Here is an 18,092-nt window from a genome sequence, read left to right on the forward strand (position 1 = left end):
TAATGAAATAATTATTCCATATACTGTTTTCTTTATTTCATATTTATAAATACATATTTATTTTATTCTTTTGTTATATTGTTTATTATCTGGATATTTTGTATCCAAAAAATGATTAAGGAAATAAAATATTTGAATAATTCTTTAACGTTATAAATAAATTGTTTAGTAAATTATTATGATTGCCAATAAATTTACATAGAACGTCTTATTTTTGTTATCTTTCTAATCGTACTGTTTTTAAGCATGGTTTACCATATCTCTTTTCAGCCTCTTGAAGAAAAGCATTTTCCATTTGCCTTACAATTTCATTAAAAAATAAATTAGACAATTGCGAATGAATGATTGATTTAAATTGAAACGATAAAGAAAAATCTATTACACATGTATTTGCATTATTTTTTAAGCCTGGATTAAAAATCCATAAAGTTTTCAAATGATCAAATAATATGCCGTCAGTACAATCTGCTTTAACAAGACAAGAAGGTACCATTGATACTTCAGAAGTATAGCTTTCAGTAAGTGGAGGAAATCCTATAATTAGATTAGCTTTAAGAAAATTTTCTTTTCTATAAATAATATCTGACTTTTTACAAAAAGGTATAAATTTCTTATAATTCCCTACATCTGCTACCACAGTGTAAATTTGTTCCATTGAAAACCTAAAAAAGAATGTATTTTTCTAATCAATTTTTAATATTTAGTTTTTATTTGAATGTCAAATATCAATTTATTCTCATAAGATTTCATATAAAAAAAAAACCATTTCAAGCAATTATCTAGATTTCTTTATGTTTAAACATATTGGAGAAAAAGTAAACATATTTTTTGATTTAGAAATTAAACTAAATTAATTATCTTAATTCTAATATATAAAAGAAGAATCTCTTCTATTTTTATTTCCTTTACAACATGTTTAAGTTTAAACAAAATCAAATTAGTTCTTAAAAGAAGTTACAAATATTTCGTATTTATGATGTAAAATTAAATGTTAAATAACTGTTAAATTAAAAATGAGAGAAAATATGTATATGCAACAAATGGAAAATGCTCAATATCAAACAAAATGTATATATTATGTATACTATATAATTATACATACAGAATAATAAAAATAAAAAAAAATAACATATGTACTTACCCGACAAGTTTTCGGCCTTCATATTCTTTCAATTTGCCAGACTGCTGTGTCATATTTTTAAAGTTGATTTTAATGTAATTATGTCTACATTGTAAAATACGTTGTTCTAGTGGTAAAATATTCCTGAAATAACCATCACAAATTTAATTATATTATATGACAGACTTCATTTTTTTTATTTCAGGTTATTAGAAATGTTTTTTATTTCAAGTTATTACAAATGTTAAGGGAGATTTTCTTCTTTCTTTGAATAAAATCTTTTTTAATTATAAATTAGAAAAATTAGAAAAAATAAATAAATATATAAAGAACATGTCAATAATATTAGTCTTTTGTTATAAAGTAAATTTTTTTTGTTAATAAATCTGTTACAATAAATTATAATAAAAATAATACATATTTCATATAAACTACTGTTACCTAACCTATACTTAAAATAAACATTAGCGATTATCAATAGTAATAATTACGTAATATTGTTACCTATACATATTAAAAAAGATAATTATTTTCTCTATTTTTCTAATCCACAATAAGATAACACAAGACAAAAAACGTGTTCACAAAATTTCACCATAAACTTTGATTTTACACTAAATTTTAACATTGTTTTTTTTTCTCTTTTCCTCTTTTTCGCTCTTTTTCTTAACAATACATAAGTTATAACTTTTTCAACACTTTCATCTTTATATTTCAAAGATATAATACCATTCTAACAAAAAATAACTTATTAAACTATGTATATGAACAAAGTGTAACATACTATTGAAGCATGTATCTCACGTGTATTATAAGTATATATATATATATATATCACTCTTTATATAAGAAAAAGTAAGAGAAGAGGGAGAAGGATGATATTAATTGTAATACTTATAAAATTTAAATTACATTTATTATTTAATACAAATAATATTAATTAATAAAATAATAATAATTATTTATATTAGAAAAAAATAAATAAACAATTTTATTAGCGTTGATTTTTTAATTAGAATAGGTGACACGAATTTATATTCTTTTATTCTTACATTCTTCTCTAAAAATATAAAAACATATTATTTACATAGTTTTATTATAGTTTTTTACGTGGACTTTATTTTATTAATCTTAAAATGTTTACATTAAAAATCTTTCGATAATGTGTCGTATTTGTGTATATATATGTATATCATAAATAAAAATTTTACGTTGAAACGCAGTTACGTTGGTACCTCCGCACGTGCATCAGTTACATAATGAATAAACGTCTTGGATAAATTCTTTTTGTGGAAAATGGCAGGTATTATTCCACAAAGTTGTAAAAATGCATTCCGACAAGTAAGTGTTTTGTGCAGTTATGATTATTATGCATTTTTCATTTATTAAATATAATTATTCATATAAAAAATGATATATACCCATAATCGAAATACGTTGTTACGAATACTTTAGTATTTGTAATTTGTAACGATACTTGTTTAGAAATGTCAAATAATTTGTCTGCTGAAGTATTTGATTTATAATGTTAAATTGATATCATCAAATATGTTGTTTATAATATTTGTTCAAAGTTCATACGTTAAAATATAAATATGTTACAAATTATATAATTACAAATACATACAAATAATTCAAATTATAGGTACGAGCACTACATGTATCAGCTGGTCAACATGCTGAAGCTAGGTTAAAAACTTTTTCTGTCTATCGTTGGAATCCAGATAAACCTGATGAAAAACCTTTTATGCAAGATTATAAAATAGATTTAAATAGGTATACATGTTGTTATTTATAAAAGTATTAATATGATAGAATAAATCATTATTTTGTTTGGTTATTATTATTTATTGGTATTTATTTTAGTTGTGGTCCTATGGTACTTGATGCCTTAATCAAAATTAAAAATGAAATAGACCCATCTTTAACTTTCCGCCGTTCTTGTCGTGAAGGCATTTGTGGATCATGTGCTATGAATATTGGTGGAACTAACACGCTTGCATGTATCAGGTATTCATTATTCATTTAACAATATTATATTTAAAAAATAATATTTTTTATAAATAAAAATAATTTACAGTAAAATTGATGACAACCTGAGTGTTCCTAGTAAGATTTATCCATTACCTCACATGTATATTGTTAAAGATCTTGTGCCAGATCTTAATAATTTTTATGATCAATATCGAAGTATACAACCATGGCTTCAACGTAATGATGCTAAAGAGACAGGTAGTCAGCAGTATTTACAAAGCGTTGAAGACCGTAAAAAGTTGGTAAGTATTGTTAAATGTGATTTAAAATGTTATATTATTTATAAAAAAAATTTGTACAAAATATATTATTTATTTGTATTATGTTGTGTAGGATGGTCTCTATGAGTGCATTCTCTGTGCTTGCTGCAGTACTTCCTGTCCATCATATTGGTGGAATGGTGATAAATATTTAGGGCCTGCTGTTCTTATGCAAGTAAGCATTTATAAAACTTTAGTATTTTTAAATATTATATAATTTTATTACATGATTGCACAATTATATTATACACATTAATAATTTTATTATATAAACATAAATACACAGATAATCTCTTATTTGTTTCAGGCATATAGATGGATTATTGATTCAAGAGATACTCAGACAAAAGAACGTCTTGAAAAATTAATGGATCCATATTCTGTTTATCGTTGTCACACAATTATGAATTGCACCCGTACTTGTCCAAAGGTTGAGTATTATAAAAAGATTATTATTATTATTATTATTTATTAGATAAATTTATAAAATAATTTTATTAAAAATAATTTCATTTTTTAGGGACTTAATCCTGGAAGAGCAATAGCAGAAATTAAAAAATTATTAGCAAATGTTGCGGAGAAGCCTAAGCCAGGACTAGACACTACAGCTTTGCATAATTAGAAGGATAAGAAAAATATTTCACAGCTCATTTTAATGTGTACGTAATTATTTAATAGTTTAATTTTATCCAAATGATGCTGTTAAAATTAATAGTAAACCCTTTTTAATAGAGTAATAAAGTAAAGATTAAGCCAGTTTATTTTGAAGATATTAATTCGTATAACACTTATATTTGTTTATGTGCTTATAAATTAAATGTATATTTCATTTATGTTTCAAATATCAGTTGACATCCATAGTACTTAGAATAATTTTATTATTAGGTGTTATGATTTTATTATGTACTCCTAATATAATCTTATTTTGTTCATTTATTTATTTATTTTCAACCTTCGTATAATATATTACTGACAGATTTTATAAATTTATAGTATTACATTAATTTATAGCATTAGAAATTAAAATTCAATTTTCTATAAGATATGCATAAAATCTGATATGTTAACCATTGAAATCTATTTAAAGAGAGAGAGAGAGTAAATCACAATTATTATTTTCATTGTCGGTTTATGGCTGTGCAGCCATTCTAATTCTGGCTGCCTTGCGAGATCGATTATGAACTTCCGCTGTCCGTAAAGTTATGCCAAATATATCTTCATGATAACGGTTTTCGTCCTGTAATTAAGATATAATTAATACATATGAATAATACACATATACAGTTTATATAGTCATTTAAACTAATTTCTATTTATTATTTAAACATGATTTTTACTCTTAATGACAGCATATATGCTTGAACTTCTTCATCCGTCATTTGACCATGAGTTTGAATAATTTGTTTTAATGTCTGGTAAACATCTTCAGCCATTGTACAATCTCCACAAACATAAAAATGTCCTTGCTGATGCATCAATATGTCATAAATATAAGCTGATTCAGCTTGAATTAAATCTTGTACATATGTCTGCAAGAATAGAAAATAATTATTAAATTCAATATTTCCATTTTTCTTATAGAAATAAATTTAACAAATTTAGAAAAATTTACTTTTTGTAAACCAGATTCACGAGACAATGCTAAGAAAACTTTATCCAAAACACCAGCATCTACCATCTTTTTCTTTTCTTGTGCATAAAGATCTAAACATCTCTGACGGCAGCCAAAAAATAACCACATTTTTCCAAATTCTTCATCTGTAAATTTCCATTTAAATATTACTATTATATCACGTTTCATATTTTACAATGAACAATATATTGCCAAATCATACTTCGTTGTTTCTTCATTTGTGCACAACGATGATGCCAAAATCCACGAAATGGTGCAATCCCAGTGCCAGGTCCAACAAGTATCATGGGTGCCTTGGTATTATTTGGCATATAAAAGTTAGGCGCGCTAAATATAATAAAAAATGATTTATCAAGTATATTTTGAGATTAACTGTGAATATTGTTCTATTTACCTTCGTACAAATACATAAAGGGGTTCTCCATATAATACATCACGTAAATAATTAGAACAAACACCGTAATGAATTGGACCAGATCCATCTGAAAAGAATATTCAATTATTTTCTCTATTAATAAAAAGATATGATTTTTTTCAATTTGTAAAATCAACCTTCTGTTTTGTATTGTACGACTGCTACTGTAAGATGCATTTCTCCTTTATGTACAAGCGGAGATGAAGAAATACTATAAAATCTTGGTTGCAATGGTGTAAGATGTAAAATAAGTAAGGGAGCAAAAGGTTTCACAGACGGAAATTCTTCCAATACTTCTAATAAATTAGGGAATTTCCAATGTCTCCAGTCTTCATAAGTTGCAGAATCCTAGTAGAATGATGATGCATTTTTATGAATGAAAATTTCTTAAAAATAACAAATTATACGTTCTGTTAGAAAATTGAGTACATACAGTAGCTAAAAGATTAAGCCGCGATTGCTCTTGCGCATTTTTAGCTATGGATGCGAAATATCTTAAAAGATTTGGTGTTGGAGGTGTAGTGACATCCAGAAATCGTGTTAATAGTACTCTCAAGGAATTAGATAAATACTTATCATGTGGTACCCAAGTTTTCACAATTCCTGCATTAAATAAAATGACATAAATAAATTCTATTACATTATAATTCACTTAATTTCTTTCATAAATTAATAATTAAACTAAACCATGAGGTGTATGAGACTGTTTTTGCATCTGCAATTCAATGGATGTATCTGGATCGAATGGCGTTTCTAATCGTTGTAAGATTCCTTCAACAATTTCTGCTCTATTACAAGCAAATACTCCCAAATGATCACCAGGTTTATAGGACATTTCTTCATTCGTTGTATACTTAAGTTCTAAAAGTAATGTTGCTCTACTGCAAATTAAACATAAAAACAAGTTTATCTTAAACATAATAATTACACGTGATATCAATTTATTTTGAATTTTAAATTACTTTGATTCCTCTCCATTCAAGTTAGTCTTTCGTAACATAGTACAAACAGTAACATCTCTATTGTGGCATTTGCTTAATGCTAAAAATTATTTGAAAATGTATTAATAATAATTTATCATAATAATTTTCGATATATTATTTGTAAAAAAGTACCTCTTGCAATTGGTTGTGGTTCAGCTTCTATAAATCGTACTGTTGTAGGTGTCAATGCTTCAGATCCTAATGATAGAGCAACTTCTAACAATGTATCATTATCATCCAAACAAAATGTTTCACATGTGACCTATATTTTATAAGTATGTTTTATGCCTTTAAAAGAACAACACAAAATTTTAAATAATCTTTCAAAGTGTGTACCATGAACGTATCAGCCGCCCATTTTCGAAAAGCTTGTTCTTGACCACACAATTCATCACCTTGCGCAAGACGCATCAAACGTTCTCCACCTAATTCATCTAATAAATTGTCAACATATCGACCAAATGCACAAAAATTTGGATATGCAGATGAACCTAAAGCAAATACAGCAAATCTGTAAAAAATATATTTATTTCTATATGAAGGTAAAATATATTATAATAAAGTATTTTAGATTGATAAACATGCACATTAAGTACCTGACATTGCTGAGAGGTCCAAATGTATATTCTGTATGTAAATCTGTTGTTGAACCACGTAGCGAATCTAATTTGTTCAACTCTTTAATACTATCTGTTTTCGTTTGACTATTTGCCTTTATAAAAGACTTTGATGCTGCTAAACTAAACATAAAAGCTGCGAATAATCTTTATATTAAATGCAGAAAAAAATGTGTGTAAAAATATGTTTGTGCGTGTATGTACTCTGTGTATACACACATAAAAATCTTTTTTTTTTTTTGTATATTTAATATTCATTCATGCAATTACCTTATTTTATTCTCTCCATTCACATAAGCTTCGTTCATTTTCATAGCATATAGATTTTGAGCAAATGCCTGAAAGATATTTTAGCGCGTTAAAATATTTTCACATCTGAAAAATTTTAGGTAAATTTGAGTACCTCCCCACTTTCTGGAGGATCACCATTTCCAAAAGTAGATGTTATAACTAAAAGTAATGCTTCGTGTTCAATATTACTGATATCATATTTTGCCATAGAAGTGACCTAAACAATTTAATTAATTAGATTTTAACATAGAGATTAATCCATCTTAAACATATGTAGATATATATGTAGCATAATATTGTACTTGAGAATGAAAAGCGTGACCCAATAACTCGCCAAATTTTTCAGCATACATTTGTGAAGTTCCAGTTTCTGTTGCATACAATACTGTTGCCTTTATTCTTCGAGATAATGCTCTCCCAAATAATTTTGATGTAAATTTAACAGCTCTAAAATTAATTTCATTTTAATATTTGTTTCATATATACAAATAAAAATATTTATCCCGTTATTTTTTGGCTTACCTTGCAATTTGTTTAAAATGAAACTTCTTTCTTGGCTTTTTTGATGCGGATGTTTTATCTCTACCTTTTTTCCAAACGTGTGTTTTCCATGCTGGATCCTAGTATTATAATTTATATCATTATATATATATATATTAATTTTATTATTGATATTGTGAAAATGAACATTCAATAATAATCAATAAAAACCTGTGCATCATAAGAAGGTTTTAGATGATAGAGTGCCATTTCTTGATGAAAGACGGGAGTAGCAGAACCTGATATTGGTGGTACTATCCATAACCAATCTGCAGGACAGCCATTTCTTAAACGCATTTCGTTTTCATAGTGTTTCATAAAAGATTCAGAAGCGGTATGATGATCAACAATAGTAACATTTTTCATCTAAAAATATTATCTTAATTATTAGTTTCAGTTCTGTAATATTTACTATCAATATAAGTATTAAATTCACTACCTGAAAACTATGTAGTACAGCAACATTAGCTTCAATCATAGCTTTGTCTTTCCACAATGAAGTGGATGTCCTAGTATCAAGTCCCATGTGAGTAGCAATTGTCTAGTAAAATATTTGTTATATATTAATATAAAAAATATATAGATTTAATTGAAAATAATATGATATATTAAGATATAGATGAATACTTCTAATAAATTATATCGTTGAACATCACATAGATCTCTCGCACCAATCTCTGTGCTCATATACCATCCATTAAATGGAGCTGCAGTAAATTCTAATCCTCCACAGTCAAAAACCATACTTGATACAGCAGGGACAGCAAACCATTTGAGATTTAATTTTTCAAACCATTGATATCTGTAAACAGTAATTTAAAAAAATTCTTTTTTTTTATCAAGACATTAATAGAAATCATACTTACGTTGGATGACTAAGAGGTACCTCAAGGACAAGTTCGGAAGGTATATCAAAATAATCAGGATCATGACCATTAGCTGATAAAACTAAAGGTAATATATCAAATCGTGTGCGTTCACCTTTCCACCCTAATTTCATACAAAGCTGAACAAAATATTCATTACTAGAAGGAACTTTTTATTTATGTATAATAAAAAAAGTATTAATTTATTATTAAAGCTAATCCTTACTTCTGTAAATTCAACATTTGCTGGATCACCAGTAATTGTACCATCTGGATTCTTATAACCAGCATACCCAATTAATTGCTGATTCCATACTCTATAATCGTGTTTTCCATCTGTTCGTTGAGGGAATATAGTTATTGCAGATCTATAATAAAAGTTTAATAATATTTTAATAAAAATGCATTTTTTTAATAAATAAATATGTATATTAATCATTATATAACAAAATTTTAAAAAGTATAAAAAATATAAAAACAATTTACCTTATGTTTCCTTTGTTTGTACTGTATTTAATATGATTACATAGAGCTTCGAACATACTACTGGTTGTTGTAACATAGCGACAATCAAAAACCTGCGAATAATAGCATTATTTTAATAAATAATAATAAATATCACACACAGGATATAAAAACAATAATGGATAAAAATAAACCTGTAACTTGGACCATTGTATACGGCCGATACAACGGGCTGCATTACGCCATGCTAATTTTGCTCCAAAGACGAGTTCTGTTTCTGTTAATTGATAAGTACCAGTAATAGCAACTTCTTTTTGTATACTTTCCCAGCGTAAACGATGTGCATCTCCGCCGAGTCTACGAAATAATAACGAATTTATTTAATATTTCTTATTGAAAACATATAACAATATTTTTATTTAAAACCTTCTAATAGAAGCGAAATATTGCTCAAGAAAGTTTTTCGCATGAACGAGTATTTCTTCTTTAGGTCGTGGTTCTATTCCATGATTAGGTAAGGCCATTATGCTTCCAAGACAAACTTGGTCAGAACATAGTGTTCTCTAAAAAAAAAAAAAAAAAAAAGAAAAAGAAATTAACAATAAATAATATATATGTATACATTATTGTTAAATTAAATTAATTATCAATATTATCGTATAATTAAATTTTAAATAGAGATAATAGGGCGACATAAAAAAATGAATACAGTCATATTGAAAAATACGGAAAAATTTGAATATAATACTTACACATTTTAATATTATATTAAAATTTATATAATATTATAATAACAATATTATTATTATTATTATTATTAGTGTACTATAATGTAGAATTATTTCATAAAAAAAAAAAAATACAAATAATAGAAAACAAGAATTAAAATATAAAAAGAAAAAAAAAAATTGAAAAAATCGATACTCACCTCTGCATATTTTGTATGTAATACATCGAATGCTTCTGTCTTATGTATAAGATTTCTTAATTTGGTGGGTTTTTTTGGGCAGGTTGCAGGTTCCAAGTCCTTCATTATCTTAAATTAAGATTTTAGCAAAGAAATTATGAAATTAATATCTTCTTTTCTTCGTTCTTCATTTAAATAGAAAGAAAAATCAATTCGATTCACTCTTCTGATCTGTGAGATAAAACAGAGGCGCGCAAATTTATATGCACAGTAGAGAAGTCTTTTTTTTCTTCCCCGTTGATGACACGGGAATGAAAAAGGAACGAGTGACTCCTGGGAGGCTGACCAGAGGAATCAGGAGATGAATATGCTTTTCTCAAACAACATTTCACATGCGCCACTTTCGCGTCATCGATTTATTTTCTATCAGTATAAAATAAGTCTCATTTCTTTTCTTTTCTTTTTTTTTTATAACTACTTTTAATTAATATTATTATAAATATAGAACAAAATATTCTGACATTTAAATTGCTTCTCGCAATCTCGAATTATCCAAATTTATACTACCTACATTGTTTAATCTTTCGCAACGTTACGCTAACGCAGCTATAATGCAATATTAAATGAGTTCATTGTAATATTTCAGTTCTTTTTTTTTTTTTTTTTTCAATTCTATCAGGTAATCGAAAAATAATATTATTTTTCTTGAGAATTTTATATGCTGATAGATATATGTATATATTTTTTATTTTTCAAAGATTGGACTGTAATAACACAACTGAAGATTACGTTCTTAATGATCGTAAAAAGGGACAATATAATTTGTTTTTTTTTTTTTTTTATTACGCTAATAAAATTTTGACTACTCTACGAAATTTTTTTGATGACTAAACTGTTAATAAAATTCTATAGTTATTTTACATAAGTTTATAAAAATTAATCATTAGATTAAAAAAACATACGTTTTAATTTATTACGTTTAAGAATAGGTAATAATAAAAGTTGAAGAGATTTATATATGTAATTTTTTTCAAACGATATTAAATATTAATTTAAATATCTTCAGTTTTTCACAATAAAATTTATATTTATAAAATATTCAATTAAATTCTTTCGAAAATGTCATAAATTAAACATTTTTGACAATTTTTTATTCGAATAATAAATATTGTCAATGAAAAAGAGAATATATTAAGTTATTATTTAATAAGTAGAGTATTATTGATTTTCCAAAAATAGAATTAATTACTGTTATATATTATTTCACTTTAATTATTGTCCGGAAATAATTTAATTTAAATAATTGCGTATACACAATAGTAGGTCGGAATGTCGTCAGCAATATGGCGATATCCGACTGAATAATCGTTTACACACTCCTCTGGCATTATATTAAAATAAAATATTTTACTTAAACAATACTTTTATCATTTTATAATTTAACATAATTTTTGGTTATTAAAAAATAAGAAAAATGTAAGGTATATAAAATATAAGATTTTTTGTGTTTTTACTCACAAAGTATAATCGAAAATCGATTTATATACAAATATGAGAGATTTATTATAATTACAATATGAAACAGTTATTTGTACTTCATGATTATGTTATCATACATTTTTTTTTCGCAAATTTAGATTACCATTAAATATTATTGTAGTTTTCAAAAACAGAGTAACTAGAAAAAAATAAGAATACGTTTTTTTTTTTTTTTTGTAAATACGTGTGTAAAAAGAACCTTCAAATGGCGTGTAATATTTAATTATGTATTGCTATTATTTGAACACCAATGCATAAATGCATGATTTATAGGATGTTTATAAAACTAATGTAGAAAAACAATAAATTTAAAAATATAAATCAATTTTTATAGAATTTTTAACTTAAGTTGAAAATTACTTTTAAAAATTTCATATTGAAAGTATTTAAAATTGCATTTATATTATTTACGACATTATTCATTGTAATTAAGTAATTATACACAACGTAAGCTAAAAAGTATATGTAAAATAATATTTTTTTATTTAAAATATTAATTAAAAAAGGTTTTATTATATATGATAAATGGAGGGTAACTTTCCAAAATTATTATTTTTTTTTCTTTACAATACATTTTTATTATAATAAAATTAATAACGCGAGTATATTTATGCTTAAAAAATCAAATATAAATTAATTCAAATAATGAATGTAAATATAATAAAAAAATAAATGAATACATGAAAAATAAAATAATAGCAGCATGTATTTTTAAATGTTTTAAAATTTTCGAGTTTTAAAACAATTTTGAATATATATAAATATATAGCTTACATAGATTGTTATACTGATTATTTGAGTATAATAAAATCAAGGCAGTGAAAGGTAGCTATGGAAACAAATCAGTATAGATAAATTGCATTAGAATGGTCCCATATTTAGATATACGTATGCATTTACTTATTATTAGTCTTTCCATTACGTACCTACATTTCATTGAAATGTATTAAAAAAATACAATAATACAAAAATTAGTATACTAATAAAATTGCTATCTAGCTGCCATGTAAAAGATTTAATGGATAAAAATTTTATTTAAAATAGAATGCTTGCTATTTTAGATATCATACTTGTTGAGGGTTAAAAAATATTTTTAAATGTTTACATTTTTCTTTTAGATAGATCTCTTATTCTTTTTTTAAATATTAACACAAATTTATATTCATAGCATTTACCACAAACGTTACAAAATTTCTTTGTTTTTATAAGAATAAATAAAAATGATTGAAAATATTCCTGGAAAGCTACCCTACAAACGTGTATTACACAAATTATAAATGATATCTATGAATTCTATAAGTGAAATTGATACAAAATGCATTAATATAAATATGCTTTCTCTTTAATGTGCGTCGATACGTTGCCTTTTATAAATTATTTTTCTGTTCCATATAGAGAAACGTATTAATCAAAATTCTATATCACTTTCTGCTTGATTTTTTTCAAGTTCACTGTGCATTTTACTAGAATTTTTCGAAGGTGACAGTGATAATGATCTATTATGCGGATCTAGTCCAAGTGTCATTTTTAATAATTTTAGAACACTTTTTTTATCTGTATTCTCACCTTCTGCGAAAAAGTATATGAATTAAATTTAACAGTAACAAAAAAATCATTAATTAACATACCTTCACTTCCAGTAAGCTGCTGTTCAAGATTAAGTTTTTCTTGAGCTATTTCATACATGCCTTCTTCTATAGTATCTTCTCCTAAAAGTCTTATTATACGTACGGGTCTACAAATAAATTACATATTGTTTGATTCTAAATATTTTATATGTAATAAATTTAATATAAATAGTATTATTATAAAATACATACTTTTTTTGACCCACTCTATGGCAGCGATCTTCTGCCTGTTTATCATTATATGGATTGAAATCTATATCATGAATTATAACAGTATCAGCAGCTGTTAGATTAATGCCTAGTCCACCAGCTTTTGTAGATAATAAGAATATAAATATACTATTGTCTTCTGTATATTCATTTATAAGAGACTGTCTTTCCGTTACAGGTGTGCTTCCGTCCATTCTACAGTTAGAAAATAAAAATATTCCGGATTTATAAAACAATTCGTTGAATTAGTAATTATTTGTACTATTATTAAGAAAAAAAAATACTATAATGAAAAAATGTATTTGCATTTATTATTATTAGTGGCTTTTATAATTTATTATTAACCTTAAATAGGTGTGTCCTCTAATAGTTAAATATTCTTCCAAAATATCTAATACCATTGTAAATTGACTGAAAATCAATACTCTATGATTATTTTCTTTAAAATCCTTTAGGAGTTCATCTAGTTTCGTTAATTTTCCAGATCCGGGAATAAATTCTTGTGGTAATCCAAACCCTCCCAAACTTTTATATACTCGTGTTAATTGATTTATTTGATAATCAGACATCCAGCATAAATCTTCAAATACATATTCTGAATTTTTTTGTTTATATCCAGGTTCTGCAGCTAATTTTTTAGCCATATTCTAAAAAAATATAATGTTATGTAAAATTCATAGAAATAAGGACTAATTATTTACCTTAAGTTGTGTTTCTTGATAATACTCTCGAACTAAAAGAGGATGATTTGCAAGTTTTCTCAGTTGCATCATCATACCAACTCCATTAACTTCGGTGCTTTCATTAGCTTCGGCAGAAAATTTTTCAACTAAATTTTTGTACATACGAGTTTGCTTTTTAGTTAAAGTGCACCGTATCACTTCATCCGTTTTTTCAGGTAAATCGCCTAGTACCTCTGCTTTGAGTCGACGAAGTACAAAAGGACGCATAATTTGTTTCGCATTTTTTACTTGTTGTTGTTCAAACAGGGGCTGCTTATTGTTTTTATCAGATGACATTTTCTAAAATGTATTACACAGCATATAGTCATACCGTTAAAACATTTATTATAATATTTTAAAGATTGAAATAATAATGATTTTTTTTAATTTTCTATTACTTACGGAATTCTTAGAAAATAAACTTTTTATATCTGCTTGCTTTCCAGCAAACAAAGATGGCATTACAAATATCAAAAGAGACATCAATTCCAGTAAATTGTTTTGTAATGGTGTACCAGTTAAAAGAATACGATGTTTAGCCTATATAAAAAAAAAAGAATTTAATTTATATACCATGGAAAATTTAAAAATAGTTAATCAGTTTTGTTTGTTATACATACATTAATTCTAACCAGATTTTCATATCTAATCGTACTCATATTTTTAAGCATATGAGCTTCGTCGAAAACTACATAATGTATTGGCATAACACGAAATAATCTACGTTCTTCTGGAGTACTACTGATCAAATTATAAGTAGTTAATAGGATGTCTACATCATCAAGTTCACCATTTCGCCACGACATTCTCATTTCTTTACGTTCTTCTTGAGAACCATAATATTGAACAACTTTTAGATTAGGTGACCATCTTTCTAATTCATTACTCCAATTTTCTAAAAAAAACGATGATTAAAAAATATCTTATTAGACATAATTGATAGAAAATTCAATCCATCGTAAAAATTAATTGATTATTACCCATTGTCGAACTTGGAACAACTATTAAATGAGGCCCATCTTTTTCATTAATAAGTCCTGCTTCACTTAAGTATGTAAGAAAAGCTATTACTTGAACAGTTTTTCCTAATCCCATTTCATCTGCAAGTATACCATTTACATTCTGAGCATGCATAACTGCGAGCCAATTTAAACCAATCATTTGATATGGCGCTAATGTTAATTTTGATGACAATCCTCTTGGCTGTTGTTTTATAGTAGATGAACCAGCAGCTACTGCTTTTTCAAGGTTTGTAGACAAACGAATACATTTTTTCATAAGAGATTCTATTACTTGTCGTGTAGCCAATAATTCCTATTTCATAACAATAGTTAAATCACTTTCAAAGTTTGATTTAATGAAGTACTTTTATTAGCACATTTGATATAAAATAAATATACCTGAGTTGAATTTAAGAGTTCTGTATCCAAATACTTATTATTTTGAAATTTGAAAACTAGATCTCTCCAGTTTTCAAATGGTCTTGCTTCTATCACTGCTTCTGCTCTTTTTTGAGAACACTGTGGTATTAGAAGCAATTCCGACAGTAGTGCAGTTCGCATGAATTCCAAAACTGCTTTTTTATCATGAGTTAAATCATTTGATATTTCAGCATCTGAATCATCATCGTCGCTAAAAGATTATGCATATATATACATATATATATATATATGCACATGAAAAGGTTTCTCAATATTTTTTTATTATTTTTTTTTTTTTAAATGTAAACAATAATCAAAAATACAGAATTCCTATTAAACATTTTATATTTATACCTATTAAATACTTTATCCTTATATTTGATTTCATCTGAATCTACATCAGCATCTTCATCGTGTAATTTTCTTCGCTTTTTGTAGCTGCTTTTACTTGACCCTTTCAAAGTTCGTTTTCTATTCTTTTTAACAATGTTTTCAGCTTCTTCGATGTTCCAATTGACATTATTAAGTACTTCTTGTATATACTAAAAGAAATATGAATTAATAACATATAAATTTATTAAAACCAAAATATTAATGATAATACATACAACAGTATCATTTTGTGGGTATAACGTAGTTAAATATTTGAGTTTTACTTCTTTCTGTTTAGCTTCGGATTCTTTTTCTGATTCTGAATTTGTAACATTTACTTTAATAGGACTTCCAATATCACTATCACTATCTTCAATACGATTAATTGGTTTTCTATGTGGTTGAATATCAGGACTTACTAAATTACTGTCATCGTCAGCTAAAATAAAAAATTATATATATATATATATATATTTCTTTTTTTTAATTTATTGAAAAAAATCATAAATATAATTATACCATGAAAATATATTTGTTTTCTATTTATGAATATGAATATAATAACAAAATGTTAGTTTTATAAAGATAACATAAAAAATAAATTTGTTATAAAAAATAAATAATTATAAAGAAAAAATTGTAAAAATTATAGATAATATATTAAAATTACTTGTATTATGAAATGAGAAATTATTGTAATATGTATGCAGGATGTTTTAAAATATGCGGACACAACTTCAAGAGTAATTTCAGTAGGCTTAAATAAGAAAAGTTCATATAATTATATGCCTGATATGATCTTTTAGAATTCTCCATACATTGAAGTTTCCAACATTTTTTACTTTTGCTTTTATTAAAAATGCTTTCATTAATATTTCAGCGAATGCGATGAAGAACTCTTTCAAAGTCGCTGATTTCCTGGTTCTGCATCTACCAACATTTCACAAACGTTTTTCGAATGAACCTGTATATCGAAACCGTTCATACATTCTTTCGAAAGATTTCCTATTTAATAAACACTTATTAAGAAAATGTTCTGTATATAAACGTCTTGCTAAGACAGCATTGCATTCAGCAAGACAATACATTAAATGCATGTTAGCCATGTCGGTGTCGGTGTTTGTATAACGTGTCATTATCAACGTAAATTATCAAAGAAATGTATAGCTAATTTTTACATGTATTTTTATCACTAAGAAAATATGCTAAACTGATTGAAAAATATTTACTCAGCAAATAAGGAAACTGTAAGTGAGATAAGAAGCTCACTTGTAAGTAGTTGAAGCAAGTAAGTTATATATTTATATTATTTAACAGGAAGACTAAACAGCTATCATTTGGAAACAAGGTCATATCAGGTATATGATTATATGAATTTTTTTTTATTTTCGTCTACTACAACCACCCCTTAGTTGTACCCACGTATTTTGAAACAACCTATATATACGTGTGCATAATATATATATATATATATATATATATATATATATATATATATAAATACGTGTGTGTATATATTTATATATTTGCAAATGTATATGTATATATGTATAATATTATTTGTAAAATGAAAAATTGAAGTAGATAGAATAAAGAAAATAATTAACGATTATAATTTCTTACACATATTTATTTTTTTCACTTTCTTTTGAAAACGGAATTGCCTCAAATTACCCAAGGGACTAGGACTACTTGTATCAGCTTTAGGTGAATTTGAATCCGACATTGTTTCAAACAAAAGACGAATACTGATAAAAAAACATTTTTATTCGCAACAGAAGAAAGTTAGAAGATTATTAAATATAAGAGCGGATACACTGCCATTTTCAACGATCCGCAAACAACAAAGTGTGCCATCTGTGACCGTCTTACTTGTTTCCGCAAGCACCCTCTTTATCAAGTTATCGAAATTAAGAATATCGCAAAAGTGATTAATTTTTTAGCGGATTATTTAAATTTCCGATAATTCACTTTTTGATATATTTTATTTTTACAGTTATAAAACAATTAACTAAAAACAATACGATCTATAGATATATGTATTGTTTTTAATTTTTCATTCGATATGT

The 18,092-nt window shown here is 25.6% G+C and overlaps 4 protein-coding genes across 5 annotated transcripts; 1 reads left to right on the top strand and 3 right to left on the bottom strand.

Moving 5' to 3' along the window:
• Positions 1-23: 23 nt before the first annotated feature.
• LOC107071627 (coenzyme Q-binding protein COQ10 homolog B, mitochondrial) lies at positions 24-1,934 on the bottom strand. Of its 2 annotated transcripts, none has more exons than XM_089173685.1 (3): positions 1,612-1,934; positions 1,142-1,264; positions 24-662 (listed from the first exon to the last, which is right to left on the bottom strand). In XM_089173685.1, exons 2-3 carry the CDS (start codon positions 1,192-1,194, stop codon positions 218-220), a joined length of 498 nt encoding a protein of 165 aa, XP_089029811.1. In that variant the 5' UTR covers positions 1,195-1,264; positions 1,612-1,934; the 3' UTR covers positions 24-217. The 2 variants fall into 2 exon arrangements, with proteins under 2 accessions (XP_089029811.1, XP_015186261.1); XM_015330775.2 differs by having other exon boundaries at positions 1,625-1,933.
• Positions 1,935-2,337: 403 nt separating this feature from the next.
• On the top strand, positions 2,338-4,171 carry SdhB (Succinate dehydrogenase, subunit B (iron-sulfur)). Its single transcript, XM_015330766.2, has 7 exons — positions 2,338-2,461; positions 2,766-2,896; positions 2,987-3,130; positions 3,201-3,396; positions 3,488-3,589; positions 3,722-3,844; positions 3,935-4,171. Exons 1-7 carry the CDS (start codon positions 2,417-2,419, stop codon positions 4,034-4,036), a joined length of 843 nt encoding a protein of 280 aa, XP_015186252.1. The 5' UTR covers positions 2,338-2,416; the 3' UTR covers positions 4,037-4,171.
• Positions 4,172-4,329: 158 nt separating this feature from the next.
• Positions 4,330-10,691, bottom strand: Nos (Nitric oxide synthase). The gene is made up of 25 exons (XM_015330764.2): positions 10,153-10,691; positions 9,651-9,787; positions 9,419-9,581; positions 9,246-9,337; positions 8,986-9,127; positions 8,760-8,899; positions 8,521-8,695; positions 8,333-8,434; positions 8,065-8,259; positions 7,876-7,973; positions 7,656-7,800; positions 7,466-7,570; positions 7,333-7,400; positions 7,042-7,185; positions 6,782-6,956; positions 6,578-6,707; positions 6,425-6,503; positions 6,150-6,343; positions 5,896-6,065; positions 5,600-5,810; positions 5,442-5,529; positions 5,250-5,374; positions 5,027-5,172; positions 4,752-4,943; positions 4,330-4,651 (listed from the first exon to the last, which is right to left on the bottom strand). Exons 1-25 carry the CDS (start codon positions 10,255-10,257, stop codon positions 4,544-4,546), a joined length of 3,429 nt encoding a protein of 1,142 aa, XP_015186250.2. The 5' UTR covers positions 10,258-10,691; the 3' UTR covers positions 4,330-4,543.
• A 962-nt stretch (positions 10,692-11,653) lies between these two features.
• Etl1 (SWI/SNF-related, matrix-associated actin-dependent regulator of chromatin, subfamily a, containing DEAD/H box 1) lies at positions 11,654-17,906 on the bottom strand. Its single transcript, XM_015330765.2, has 12 exons — positions 17,647-17,906; positions 16,260-16,462; positions 16,006-16,193; positions 15,631-15,862; positions 15,211-15,544; positions 14,851-15,125; positions 14,633-14,770; positions 14,210-14,530; positions 13,854-14,155; positions 13,491-13,703; positions 13,299-13,405; positions 11,654-13,239 (listed from the first exon to the last, which is right to left on the bottom strand). Exons 1-12 carry the CDS (start codon positions 17,747-17,749, stop codon positions 13,079-13,081), a joined length of 2,577 nt encoding a protein of 858 aa, XP_015186251.2. The 5' UTR covers positions 17,750-17,906; the 3' UTR covers positions 11,654-13,078.
• Between the last annotated feature and the right edge of the window lie 186 nt (positions 17,907-18,092).

This window comes from Polistes dominula, unplaced genomic scaffold (assembly GCF_049000335.1).
Source record: "Polistes dominula isolate Pdom_NZ unplaced genomic scaffold, Pdom_raw_medaka contig_33, whole genome shotgun sequence".
NCBI lineage: Eukaryota > Metazoa > Arthropoda > Insecta > Hymenoptera > Vespidae > Polistes > Polistes dominula.